Here is a 13,832-nt window from a genome sequence, read left to right as displayed (position 1 = left end):
AGCGCCTCCGCCGGGCCCGCCCCGCCCCGGCCCCGCCTCCAGCCCTGCGCCCGCGGGGCCAGGAAGCGCCGAAGGAGCCGCCCGGGGACATGGACGGGGCTGTGATGGAAGGGCCGCTCTTTTTGCAGAGTCAGCGCTTCGGGACTAAGGTAGCGGGGGGCAGAGGACTCCCAACCCCACGAGGCCAGAAGGGCGTGAAAGGTCCAGAAAGAGGGCGGGGTGGGGGCTGGGAGAGCCCGGAGAGGCTCCCGCCAAGTTGCTCCGCGGCTGTGGAGAGAATATGTAGGGTCGGGCTATGCCTCCTTGGCTTCAGGGAGACCGGATGGCACCCTCTGGGGCTTGGGGAACTTTGCCCCTTCTTGGGAAGCCCCGGACCCCTAGTGGACCTGCACGTTCCCTCCTCTCCGGTCTGGGCGCGTGCTGCTCGCACTCTCGCTACCTCCCCCGCGTCCCTTGCTCTCTCCCTAGAAATGGAGGAAGACGTGGGCCGTGCTCTATCCGGCCAGCCCCCACGGCGTAGCGCGGCTCGAGTTCTTTGATCACAAGGGGTCGAGCTCTAGAGGCGGTCGAGGGGGCTCGCGCCGCCTGGACTGCAAGGTGATCCGTCTGGCCGAGTGCGTGAGTGTGGCGCCGGTGGCCGTGGAAAGCCCCCCAGAACCCGGCGCGGCTGCCTTCCGCCTGGACACTGCGCAGCGCTCGCACCTGCTGGCAGCGGACGCGCCGTCCAGCGCCGCCTGGGTGCAGACGTTGTGCCGAAATGCCTTTCCGGTGAGGGGCTGGGGCGAATGGCATTGGGCCTAAGGCGCTGCGGCTGGGCAGTTAGGGCAGTTAGGGCAGCCGGGGAGCTGGCTGGCCCAGGATCCCCACCCTCCACCCCGGGGCCTTAGTGAGGGAGTTACAGGGTCCTCAATGATCTCTTTATCACAGAAGGGAAGTTGGGCTCTGGCCCCGGCCACGGACCCACCTAAGCTTTCTGCCTTGGAGATGCTGGAGAACTCACTGTACAGTCCTACGTGGGAAGGTAGATACCTGAGAAGCCGGCAGGGATGGAACTGGAAGGAGTGCTCTTGGGGAGCGGGTGATTAGAGGGTGCAGGGCTCGTGGAGAAGCCTCTGGTGTCTGACTTTTCCAGATGAGTTCTCCCTGTTCTGGAGTCCTCATGGTCCTTGCCCCTGCCCCAAGTGCATTTCCTCCCAGGGGCCTGTCTAACTGTGTACCCTTCCAGGATCCCAGTTCTGGGTCACCGTGCAGAAGACAGAGGCCTCTGAGCGCTGTGACCTGCATGGGCCCTACGTGCTGAGGGTGGAGGCTGAGAGGCTGACCCTCCTGACCTTGGGAGCCCAGGGTCAGGTCCTGGAACCGCTTCTTTCTTGGCCCTACACTCTGTTGCGCCGCTACGGCCGAGACAAGGTACAGGGGCTGCCCAGGAGCATGGTCAGGGAGGGCTTCCTGGGTTGGACAGCTGCAAGCCGGGAGGGGCAGGACAGGAAGGCTGGAAGCTCTGTCTTTTGGGTCGCTCTTTCCTTTCACCCACCCTGACCCACCCTCTGTCGCGTCCCCCCCCCCCCTTGTAGAAGCGCTTACTAGTTTGGGCCCTGTGACTCACCAGTTCTGACCTCCCGTAATCCTTTCCCCTCTGTACCTTCCGCAGGTCATGTTCTCTTTTGAGGCTGGTCGCCGTTGCCCCTCTGGCCCTGGAACTTTCACCTTCCAGACCGTCCAAGGAAATGACATATTTCAGGCAGTTGAGACCGCCATCCGTCAGCAGAAGGCCCAGGGAAAAGTGGGACAGGGTCAAGATGTCCTCAGAGCTGACTCCCATGAAGGGGAGGTGGCAGAAGGGAAGGCTTCTGCTCCCAGTCCCCAACAGCTCCAAGGCAGCACCCTGGCCCTGTACGCTGAGCCCCTAGACTCCTTGCGCATTCCTCCAGGTCCTTCCCGGGACTCCTTGTACTCAGACCCCGTAGACAGTACCCCTTCCCGGGCAGCAGAGGAGGTACAGGTGAAGAAACGTCTCTACTGGGATTTGTATGAGCATGTGGAGCAGCAGCTGCAGAAGACCAAGCTCACAAACACCAAAGAGGACCCCATCTATGATGAGCCCGAGGGTCTGGCCTCGGCCCCTCCTCGGGGCCTCTATGATCTACCTCAGGAGCCCAAGGATGCCTGGTGGTGCCAGGCTCGGGTGAAGGAGGAGGGTTACGAGTTCCCCTACAACCCTGCCACTGATGACTATGCTGTGCCACCCCATCGGAGCACAAAGCCCCTCCCAGCTCCCAAGCCCCAGGGCCTGGCCTTCCCCGAACCCGGTACTGCAGCCGGCAGTGGCGGCAAAGGCCAGAGTTCAGACACTGCCTTGTATAGCCAGGTCCAGAAGAGTGGAGCCTCGGGGGGCTGGGACTGTGGGCCCCCCAGGACAGGTGCTGACAGGACTGGGGTCAAGTCAGAGGGCTCCACCTGAAAAGCTAGCTGATAAGAGGACCATAGGAAGGTGGCACTGGGGATCCGAAAGTCCTGTTAGATGAGCAGGAACCAGAGGCGGGAGGGCCCTCCCTGGAAGTCCTAGGAAGTGGAACTGGGGGCCAGGCTCTGGGGAGCACCAGCACCCCTAAGCCATTCCTCTCCCAAAGGAACAGACAGCTGCTGGTCCAGGTCTTCGGAAGTGGGCATTTGGTGAGAGTGGGTGCAGTTCCAGGGCCTGTGTGGAAGCTGCCTGGATCCTTACTCCCTTGTATTGTTCTTCGCCAGAGATATATTTTTAAAATTTTAAAGATTTGCATTAAAGTGAGTTTGGGTTGAAGAGGTCTCTGTGTGTGAACAGGCACAGAGGTGACACGGGGGCAGGGTATGCGGGGTGGGGATGTGGGGATCAAGCGGAGAACCAGAACGTGTTGGGGGCCATGGAAGGAGAAAAGGGCCCAGGAGGGAACCCTGCAAGGTGGCAGTCCGTGACCTAGGTAGTCGGGTCAGACTGACCTTGGCTGGGCTTTCACACCGTGACCCTGGGTCAGTTGTAGGACATTCGCAACCCTCGGTCTCCCCCGCTGCCCCTCTGTAAAGTGTCAGAACTGAAATCAGCTCTGTATTATAGGGTGCTTTGTATGAAATGCATACGTTGCTCAAGCCTTTAGCGTATTATGAAGCACAGAGCAAGTGTCTGCAAATGGTACCTGCTGTTCTGTCCAAGGAGGGCGCTGACAGAAGGTGGGCAGGTGTGAGAGGAGACGCGGGAGCTGGCCTTTCTCACACCATCCTTTCCCTGCCCTTGGCTATGTGATACCGCACCTCCGCTTCCATTGTGCACGTGGGTACCAAGCACCGAACCCTTGTCTGGAGCTTGAGGGCACTGCAGTGTGGTGGGTGTACTGGGAAGGGCACCAGCTCTCCTCATTTTCTCATGGCCTTTGAAACTTCACTCTTGTTCCTGAGTTCTGGTTTCCTGAGGGTGACCTGACCTCACCTACTGTTTACACGGAACTAAGAGAAGGAATTGTGGGCTAAGAGTGATCCTTAACAATGGTGGAGGCTCACTATGCATTTAATCTTCATTTGTACTATATCAAGTGAGCCAAAGGAAAACAAGCCCCTGCTGGGGGAGAGGCAGGCTTGGGTGTGTTGAAAGGGGTGGGACACTGAGGACAGAGGAGGGGGAGCCTGTGTTTCTCGGTCAGCGTGAGCTCGCTGAGGTTTAGGTGGGGCGAAGGCAGACCTGACCACAGAGAGTTACTTTGCAAGCCTCGGCATGGGCATAGGCGTGGTTGAACAGGGGCGCTGTGCTCTGGTGCTGGTGACGCACGGCTGGGAGGGATATTCATCCTCTGGTTCCGAAAGCAGGAAGCAGTCTTCGGAGGAAGATTTGCTGGCTGCTGGCATCCTGGGGGCTCTGCCTGGGGCTGGAGTCACTTGCAGGGGGACCACTGTGGCTCGAACTCGGTTGGTTGGCAGCTGCCCAGCCTGCAAATTGAGCAACAAGAGCTTTCTCTGGGACCATAGTTTTTCAAGCCCATATCCCGTTCACTGCTGGGCACGTTGTCCTCACTCCTTCACGCGTCCTATCCTTGGTGTTACCTTCACGGCCCAGGGCAGTGACTGTGGAGTCCCCCGGGCTGCAGCCTTTCCAGTGCCTTCTCGCCCAGGGTGCCTCCTCTGTCAGCTGCCCACCAAGCTACCGGAGTGGGCTCTGTGGCATGCAGCAGCATTGCACTCCCTTCTAGATGGGCTGAATTTAGACACAACCTACTTCTGTAACTTTAGCTAAGACAAAAATGGGAGTTTTCTAAATGCTTTGCTACTGGGGAGTTAGGCAAAAATTCATAAGGGCAAAAGGAAGCCTAAATATTATAGAACATGGACCTCATACAAATGCCTCACCTTCAACTTCTCACTTCAACCCTTGTCACCAGAGCCATCTCCAAGCTACCAACCTTGGCCTCCCTCTTCCTATCTGTACAGTGAGCACAACCCTTACCTTGTTGGGATGGTGGGAAGATTAAGTGGGGAAAATATGTAAAAGCACTCACTGTAAAATCTGGCAAATACTGGTGCTCCGTAAACATCACTTTCCTTTCCCTTGAGCAGTTTTTTTCCTATCATCCCTTTGGCCTTTTCTTTCCGAGAGAGCTATGGTTGTGATTCCAGTGTAGCCAGTTTGCTTAATGAGGCAATGGTCCGTTAGCTGACTAATGGGTTACCATAAAGACTACACTTAAAACACCTGAGCATGGCCATGTGTAAATACCTAAGCAGACAAGCCTCCTTAGCAGCAGGAGTGATTTCGCTGGTCTTTTCCCCCCTCGTGCTTGGCCCGGCTCTCCTTGCCCCTTGCAGTGGGATCAGGGAGGAGGGTGCTCCCTTGGTAAGACACTGTTGGGGCTGAGGCTGGAGGGCTCCCTGGGTGTAAAGAGGAGGGAGGGAAATGAGGAAGTGCAGGGTAGAAGGACAGCTATACCTTTTTTGGGCCCCGGCTCTCCCAGCTTGGGCAGAGCCGTCCCTGAGGCTTGGCAAGGGTGCTGCTCAGCTGTGAGTACAGGTGGCTCCAAACCTGCAGGGGGTTGTAGGAGGACTCCAGCTCCAGGCTGTCCAGCGTGCTCTGAGGAAGAGAGGAGAACCCTCAACAGGGAACTCGAGGTCACAGAGCACAGCTGCCCTGAAGAGACCAGGGAGTATGAGAGGCTGGAGGAGGTGTTGAGACTCAGGGCTGCAGTGGGACCTGTGAAGTCCATGTGTCCTAGGGGTGCTTTGCCTGCGGTCTGAGTGCTTGTGAAGTGTCAGGCGAAAGGAGAGAGATAGGGGCAACCCCGTGTGGTTAGGGCCTCCGAGCACACTAGCCCAGGAAGTGTTTCACTGGCTTCTGAGAGGGGTGGGGGCACCCAGGAGGGCACAAGGGGGACAGTGTGGGAGCAGAGGGGGGCGGGGTGCTCCCGTCTGTCGGGCCAGGACATGCAGTTCCTGCCTGAGGTGAGCGGAGGAGAGAGGGAGGGGCGCAGGAGCACAGCATTCCTGAGCAGTCCGGTTTTCCGGCCGCAGCATCCTGTGCCAGGAACCACTGGCCCTGAAGTGAGACGCGGAGTGAGCCACGGCCGCTCGTGCCCACCTCTCTGTCTCCGGTGGCTGCCAGATGGAGAGCACAATCCCAGGCTCTGTCCTCTGCGCGTCAGCCCGAGGTCCAGCAGTGATGTGCTTCCAGTTCTCCCTGTCCAGAGCCTCCCCTGCCCCTCCAGCCCAGAGAAGCCAGCGGGAAACACAGAATCCAGACACAGAGAGGAGGAGACTCTTCTTGCAGAGCTGTTTACTCCTTTGTACCAGGGTCTTACTTCGAGGCCCTTCCTAATCCTTGTACCCACACTGGCTGCCTTTTACTACGTTTCCCAATGAGCGGGCATAGACGCCCACAAACACAAGTACATGCACATGTGCAAGTGTACTGTGGCTAGTTAGACATAACATACTGTCACGTGGGTGTGCACTGGTGGAGCCACACACCGAGGCTCCGCTGTGCTGCCACCAATCCAGAGACTCAGCACATACACACTCAGGGACACCAAAGACAAACAAAAACCTGAGCACACGCACACGCACACAGAGACACAAAAACCCACTCCAAGCTTCGTATTTCCTGGGCGTCTCCTTCTACTGCCTCCTCTCCTCCCTTCCTCTGCCTCCCAGTCGGCCTTTGCCTTGGCCCTTTCCTCTCTAATGCACTTCTCACCCTTTTCCAGCTTCACTTACCTCTCTGTGGTGGAACTGCAGATGGAAGAGGGGCAGGGTAGCCAGCAGATGGAGGGACAAACCAGGTCTGCATAACCGAGAACCTGGAGCCGGACCTGCCTGTGCCGACTTCCCTCGCCTCCGTTCTCCCACGCTTGCTACCTGCTTTCCCTTCTGGGACACATCTCCTTTCCTCCCTCACAGTTACCCACCAGTGGTGCTCACTTTAGTCACATTTCAGGGGTGCGTGTGCGTGCACGCGTGTACACACACACACACACACACACACACACACACACACACGTGTCTTATGCTTCTCAGGATGGCACTCAGTCTCAGTCATTCACTTCACTGACCTTTTTCCTGAGTTTTCTCTCCTCACATTTTATTTCCCTCAAGTCAACTTTCTATATCACTTCTCACCTTGCTGCCTTAATCTAAGCATTGACTTCCTCTACCCCCACTTCCTATCCACTGGGACGACTTCTGTCCACACTCCCCGCATCCTCTCCCTCAGGAGTTCAGTCCTCTCCCTTTTCTCTGTCTGTCCCACAAGGCCGGAGCTCCGCTTACCTCCACGAGCTTCAGGCTGTCCTCAGGTGGGTCGTCAGGCAGCGGGGGAAAGGGGCTGGGGAGCATCAGTTCCCGCGTGGCTACCGCCTTCAGCAGAAGCGTGAGGGAGGGGGATGGTATGATCACATAGAAAGTACTGGCAAGCACTCTCTGGCCGCGTCCTGGGCTCATGGGTTCCCCTTTGGCCAACAGCAGCCATTCTCTTTTCTGAAACAAGGACATACATAAATATTGGTTGGTTTTCGGTGTGTGGCACATTTTGAGGATTCCTCCCACTGAGGCTTCCTCCAGCTCCCCTGTGGGTGTTGAGAAGGACTGAGCCATTTCACTTAGGCCTGGGTAGGGAGGCCTTCCTGCCTGAGTCGCACACATTACAAGGTACTGCTCTTCCTCCCTGTCTAGGGTGTGCTGAGAGAGTACACGAAACAGTTACAACGGAGACACAAATGAAGACATATCCTTTAACTTGAAGTTGGTGTTCATCCCATATAGACTATTCAGTGGTGAATGTGGAGTTTCAAGAATTATAATTCTTCCTATAATCATTGTGGTTTTTTGGTGCTGAGGATAAAACCCAGGGCCTGTACCGTGCTAAGTGAGTGCTACCATGGAGCCGTTCCCCACTTCCAGCCAAGAATCCTAATTCTTCCTCTTTTCCTTCTCCTTGTCCTCCTTCTCTTCCCCATCCCCCTCCTCCTCCACAGGGTCTCACTATGTATTTCTTAGTGGCCTTGAACTCACTATGTTGCTCAGGCTGGCCTCAAACTTGTGGTAATTCTCCCATCTCAGCCTCCAAGTACTTCGATTACAGGCTTATGCCACTACACCTGGAGAGAACTGTAATTCTCAAAAGTAAGTCTTGAAACAGAGACTTGTAGGATGTGATGTAGGAATTCAGGTTTTATTATTTATTTATTTATTTGTCTTTTTGAGGCAGGGTCTCGCTATGCAGTTCAGGCTGGCCTTGAGCTCACTTTGTAGCCCAGGCTGGTCTCGAACTCACAACGATCCTCCTGCCTCAGCCTTCCAAGTCAGGTTTTATTTTGAGGGCAAGGAAATCTGATCGGGTTTAGAATGGGCTGACTGGGGTACATCCCTGGAATGCTCAGAGAGGGTTTAAGAAGGTTCTCCAAGTAGTCTGCACAGTGAGAGGACGAGGAGGGAGGAGGGAGAGAGGTAAAACAAGGCTGCATAGGCGGGGACAGGGCCCTTGAGAGCTGAGTCACAGAACAAAGTGAAAAAGCACAGCGGCTCTGTGAATGGATTAGGGTAGCACTTACTGCATGCCACGGAGATGACAGAACTTCGCGCATGGGCAAGGAGAAGAGACAAGCAGCATTATAAACAGATTTTGTAGGTCACCCTTTTGGATGAGGCATGGAAATGAGGCAATTTTCTGTGGTAGTTTTCCAAGGAAAACCACAAAACCTCAGGAAATAGGGAGTCAGAATGGTTACAATCATCTGTCAATTGTCTTTTCTTGCAGGGATGATATCAGTTACAACTAGTACAAACATAACAGTCTCCCTCATACACAGGATGAAAGAAAAACACACTAGTTCTACCCAGTGATATGAAACTTACACAGTGATATGAAAAGTTGGGAGACATAATATTAGAAAAAATAAAAGGCACAAAGGGAAAGATTTTAAGGGGAAAGAAAGCTATCAGTGCCTTATGAAAGACAAGTGGAAAATGACACACGGAGACAGCAAATACTGGCCGTGGCATTGGATCTATACCTGGAAGGAGCACTCTGGGGTGGGAGAGGGAAGGCCTGGGCTCTGACACCTCAAAGCAGTGTTATCACCCCATGCAGCACAGAGCTCTGAGGAGTCTGGGAAACACTAGCAAGCTGCAGGAAACCTGTCCATGTTTCCAGGAACAGGTGTGTGTTGTTTCTGTGGCTGGTGACCTCTTTGTGGGATAGGAATGGACAGGTATTCTAAAGCTTTGGTGCCTCCAAACTAAAACTGTTTTTTCTTTTTTTTTTTTTTTTTGGTGGAGGGGGAGTAGGTAATTTGGGCATGGGAAAATTAATCATAATTATAGTAAAAACATTAGTGGAATGTTTACTAGGTGCCAGGGATTGTGCCAAGAGCTTTATGGACCCCTTCAGAAGGTCATGCTTTCTTAGCATTTTGCTTATATAGAGATATGCTGTCTTCCTGAAGGACAGGTCCAAAATGGGACAGAAAGTGTTCCTGATGCTTACAAAAATCCACCAAGTTGAAAATGAATGATAACGTAATTATGATGTATGTGCACATGGGGGTATTTGCATGCCCCAGGACATGGCCTATTTAAGGCTGAAGGGCTAACTAGAAGTTGCAGAGTTTTCCTTTCCTTTCCTTTCCTTTTCTTTTCTTTTTCTTTTTTCTTTCCTCCTCTCTTCTCTTCCTTTCCTTTCTTTTCTTTTCTTTCCTCTTCTCTTCCTTTCCTTTCCTTTCTTTTCATTTCAGGGTATTCCATTTCACTTAACTCAAGTAAATTGCAATGGGGCTCAAGATTGGGATAGGGATTCCTTCCCTCCTCACTTTCTCCCTCTCTCTCTCTCTCCCTCCCTCCTTTTTACCTTCCTTCTTTCTTTTGAGACAAAGTCTCACTCTGTAGTTCACACTGGCCTGTGTAGCCCAGGCTGGCTTTGAACTCACAATTTTACTTTACCAGCCTACCAAGTGTTGGGATTACAGGTGTGGACCACCGTACCAGTCTATTCTTCTTCTTATTTTTTGGTACCAGGAATCAAACTCAGGACCTTGCACCTGCCAAGCAGGCGCTTGTGCCACTGAGCTATATCCCCGGCCTATTATTATTTTTAATCTATTATTTTACACTAGTTTATGTATTTGTTTGTGAATGTGTTTGTTCATAAAAATTTATTGAGTGCCTCTGGTATTCCATGCAGTAAGTATAGGGCTTAGAAATTCATTAAAAATGTTTCTTGTGCTCCTGGAGTTTATAATAAAGTAAGGGGGAAGGGCTATAAACTAACATTTGTCAAAGACTTAGGGTGATTCACTTCTTCTATTTGCCTGATTTTAGTATTGACAGGCCCAGGAAACTTCAGGCTTGGACAAATCAGTGTGGTCAGTCACCATGCTAAGATTTCACTGAAATAATGCTGGGGGCTGAAACAACGGCCACTAAGTCAAGATGCTAGGGGGTAGGGGGGATGAGTAAAGTGTGTTAAATGTATGTATGGAGATGCCAAAAGCCACTATTCTGTATAACTAATATGCGCTAATAAAAAAAGAACCAAGTGAGGGGCTTGGGTATATAGCTTAGTGGTAAAGTACTTGCCTAGCATGAACATGGCCTTGGATTTGATAAAAAAACAAAGTTACCTACCGAAAATAACCCCAATGTAATTCATAGTCTGTATGAGTGGTTCCTGTCTCCCTTTCTCCCTCTCTCTCCCTCCCTCCCTCCCTTTTTTTCCTTCCTTCTTTCTTTTGAGACAAGGTCTCACTCTGTAGTTCACAGGGTAAGGGGGACAGAAAAACCCCCAATTGCTCTTTCTTTCCCTTATATATCTTTTCTATAGATCTTGGTATGGATTGAGTGTTTATATCCCTTTAGAATTCATAAATTAAAATCCTATTCCCACCAGATGTGGTGGTGGATGCCTGTAATCCCAGTACTCGGGAGGCTGAGACAGGAGGATTGCTGTGAGTTCGAGGCCAGCCTGGGCTACAAAGTGAGTTCAAGGTCAGCCTGAACCGCACAGTGAACTTTCTCAACATGACTAAAAAAAAAGGTTCTGCAGAGAGACTGGCCAGAGGCTGTGGGAAGAAGATAGGCAAATGCATCCTAGATGAACATATTACTTTATCTTCAATCCCAGGAGCATTGAGAGAAAATGAGAAGTAGAAGTAGAACTTTATAGTCTCTGTTTAAGGATTCAAATTATAGTCTCTTCCTGGTCAACGATTAATGGCACCATAGACTTGGGGTGTAGGGCCCAAGTTTGAAGTCCAACTCTTGGGCTAACCTACTAGGACAGGAGGTTGTTCATACAGTGGAAATGGGGGCTAACTGCTATAGCAGGTATTTGAGGCTGAGAAAAAAAGTAGTGTCTGGGGATGTCCCAGAAGACCAGCCTCTGGGGTCCTCAAACTGAGCAATGCGTAATGATTGTAGATGACTGTTAAGTACTTTAGTATATATTTTTTGCTAATTCTAAAGAATAGAGCATGAATTAGATGCTAAATCTTGGCGGGGAATATAGCTTTGCAGCACAAGCACCTGTCTGGCAAGTGCAAGGTCCTGAGTCTGATTCCCGGCACCAAAAAACCAAACAAAAAACCCCCAAAACATAGATGCTAAATCTGTCAGAAGCCAGGTGAAAAGATTTCTATGTTTATGTCAGGAACTTTGCCACAAGCCTGGGAAACTTAGACTTTAGGAAGTGGGACTGACTTTTTTTTTTTTTTTTAACTTTTTCAAGACAGGGTCTCGCTATGCAGTTCAGGCTGGCCTTGAACTCACTTATGTAGCTCAGGCTGGTCTCAAACTCATAACGATCCTCCTGCCTCAGCCTCCTGAGTGCTGGGATTACAGACATGCACCACCACAACCGGCTGACTCTCTTTCGAGTAAGTGTGGACAGGGACAGAAGTGAGTGGCGTCTCACACTTCCAGGTAGGTCTGACTAGAGTCAGTCTCCCCACTCCGTCCCTAACTTTTAAGGCCGTACGAAGGCTGTGAAGGAAGGTGTGGCAGCCAGTTATGGTTGGCTAGCCACCCTCTCTCTGCCCATTTTTTAGTCTTCAGGCATGGTCTAGGGGGGATCATGTGACCTAGATTTACATAATGAGACATAAGCAGAAGTTGCTGGGTGAGTCTTCTGGAAAAGCTTTATAATACTGCTGGCAGAATTTTTGCCTCTCTACCACACCCCCTTTTTCTCCAAAGGACAGGATTTGGCCTCAAGGTATAGTAGCTATCTGCAGCCAGGAGGCAACAGGTGTAAGGATGATGTCCACCTGCTACGGATGCTAGCGCATAAAAATGGACAGAGCTCTGCCTGATGGTCTCACTAATCAACTGCTTGAGCCCTGGAATTGTCTGTCCCCCCAAACTTTTTGTTACCTGAGGAATATAAACTCTTTTCTTTTTTTTTGGAACTGGGACAAGAACTCAGGACCTTACTCTTATCAGGCAGGTGCTGTGCCACTGAGCTACATCCCCAGCTCTAGTAAACTCTTACTAACTTTACAATTGGAGTTTTTCTTTTTGTTTTTCATTAGTTACAGTCAAATGGATTCTTTATGGATGCAAAGGGAAGGAAGAGGATGTGGTTACAGTACTCATTTCTGGGTGTGTGGCTGAGACAGGAGTGAAAAGAACAATTTTAGTGGGACTGGTATAGTCTTTGGCAGGAGGGCAGGTGGGAGTTTATTATAACATGGAAGCTTTAATTTCATTATACTAACAGTCCGTGGTCTGCCATCAGTGATGGTTAAATTCAAGTGGGGCTCAATTCAATGTTCAGTTAAGCACTGACCAACCGTTGAGTGGAGATGTTTCAGAGGCAGCCAGAGCAGAAAGAAGCAAGAGCACGCGTTTTGCTTTGCTTGTGTGAAAGAGATGCGTTTCATTGGCATAATGTACCCAGGAAGAGAAACTACCACTAGTTAAGTAGGGTGTCTTTGGAAACTGGAAGTATATCAGGAAGAAACAGCCAGGCATGGTGGCGCACGCCTGTAATCCCAGCACTCAGGAGGCTGAGGCAGGAGGATCATTACAAGTTTGAGACCAGGTGGGGATATAAAGTAAGCTCAAGGCCAGCTTGAACTGCACAGCAAGACCCTGTCTCAAAAAGACAAAAAAAAAAAAAAACAAAACAAAAAAGGAAGAAATTAAACTAACTTGGTATTTTCTGCTTTCACCCCAGAAAGGCAGGAACTAGGCAGAAAGAAGAAGAAGCTGCAATGTCCAGTACTTTACTCCTTTCATACTGGCTTCTACAAAGGAGATCAGAAGATGATAAAGGGACTCCAGGGTTGAGGTGTACTTCAGCGGTAGAGGATTTGCCTAGCATGTGTGATGCCTTGGGTTCAGTCCCCACAACTGGAAAAAAAGGAATTCCAAAGCTCCCTCGAATATATTATACATTCTTTCAAGTGAACATGGAACATTCAGTATATTTTGTCCAACCACAGTAGAAATCAATAATGAAAGCAATTTTTTTCTTGCTTTTTTATTCAGGCTTGCCTTAAACTCACTATGTAACCCAGGCTAGCCTCAAGCTCGTGGTGATGCTCCTGCCTCAGCCTCCTGAGTGCTGAGATTACAGGTATTTGACACCACGCCTAGCCAATGAAAGCAATCTGGCAAATTTATAAATATGCAGACACTAAACAATATATTTCTGCATAACCAGTGGATTAAATTAGAAATCAGGAGAAACTGGAATACACTTTAACATGAATTTGAAAACCAAGACATAGCATAGTAAAACTTATGATAAACAGCAAAAGCAAGGCTTAGAGAGAAATTTATACCCCAGAACTCTTATATTAAAAAAGAAGAGCAATTTCAAACCGTAAACTAGTTAAGAAACTAAAGGAAAATTGCAAACTAAACCTAAAGCATGCAGAAGGAAGGGAGTAAATAATGCTAGACGGGAAATAAACAAAACAGTGAACAGAAAAATAACAGAGAAAACCAATGAAACTGAAAGTGGTTCTTTAAAAAGATTGACAAACATTTGCAAAACACTTAGGTAGACTGAATAAGGAAAAAAGGAGACTACCCAAGTTACCAAAATCAGAAATAAAAGATAGGACATCACTACTGACCTTCCAGATGTAAAAAAGATTATAAGGAAATATAATAAAAAATTGCATGCCAATAGGTTAGATAACCAACATAAAATAGACATATTCTTAGACTCAAGAAGAAGCTGGGCATGGTGGTGCAAGCCTGTAACCCCAGTATGTAGAAGGCTGAGGCAGGAGGATTGCTGTGAGTTCAAGACCAGCCTGGACTATGTAGTGAGCTCAAGACCAACCTGAACTGCATGGCCAGACCCTGTCTCAAAAAAA

The 13,832-nt window shown here is 50.4% G+C and overlaps 2 protein-coding genes across 3 annotated transcripts in view; one reads left to right on the top strand and one right to left on the bottom strand.

The window, feature by feature from the left end:
• Window positions 1-3: 3 nt before the first annotated feature.
• Dok1 (docking protein 1, 62kDa (downstream of tyrosine kinase 1)) lies at window positions 4-2,800 on the top strand. 2 transcript variants are annotated; one of them, XM_005385493.2, is made up of 5 exons: window positions 4-149; window positions 469-768; window positions 928-1,021; window positions 1,226-1,410; window positions 1,652-2,800. In XM_005385493.2, exons 1-5 carry the CDS (start codon window positions 90-92, stop codon window positions 2,459-2,461), a joined length of 1,449 nt encoding a protein of 482 aa, XP_005385550.1. In that variant the 5' UTR covers window positions 4-89; the 3' UTR covers window positions 2,462-2,800. The 2 variants fall into 2 exon arrangements, with proteins under 2 accessions (XP_005385550.1, XP_013370105.1); XM_013514651.1 differs by lacking the exon at window positions 469-768.
• A 720-nt stretch (window positions 2,801-3,520) lies between these two features.
• The window catches only part of M1ap (meiosis 1 associated protein), a gene marked incomplete at its 5' end in the record, with an annotated part of 77,642 nt that continues 67,330 nt past the window's right edge, over window positions 3,521-13,832 (bottom strand). The window contains 3 exon segments of the mRNA XM_005385475.2: window positions 3,521-3,954; window positions 4,949-5,089; window positions 6,781-6,987. Of these exon segments, the coding sequence (XP_005385532.1) occupies window positions 3,724-3,954; window positions 4,949-5,089; window positions 6,781-6,987 (579 nt within the window). The 3' untranslated portion in view covers window positions 3,521-3,723.

The sequence above is a fragment of the Chinchilla lanigera genome, unplaced genomic scaffold (assembly GCF_000276665.1).
Source record: "Chinchilla lanigera isolate Chin_1 unplaced genomic scaffold, ChiLan1.0 scaffold00023, whole genome shotgun sequence".
In the NCBI taxonomy this organism is placed as follows: Eukaryota; Metazoa; Chordata; class Mammalia; order Rodentia; family Chinchillidae; genus Chinchilla; species Chinchilla lanigera.
Note: the sequence above shows the minus strand (reverse complement) of the source record. Positions and strands in the feature narration are given on the sequence as shown.

Bases quoted from the DNA above. Each gene is read 5' to 3' on its own strand.
- Dok1 (XM_005385493.2), top strand. From the start codon at position 90: ATGGACGGGGCTGTGATGGAAGGGCCGCTCTTTTTGCAGAGTCAGCGC. The intron at 150-468 runs GTAGCGGGGGGC...CTCTCTCCCTAG, and splicing joins GTCAGCGCTTCGGGACTAAG to AAATGGAGGAAGACGTGGGC. The intron at 1,022-1,225 runs GTAGATACCTGA...GTACCCTTCCAG, and splicing joins GTACAGTCCTACGTGGGAAG to GATCCCAGTTCTGGGTCACC.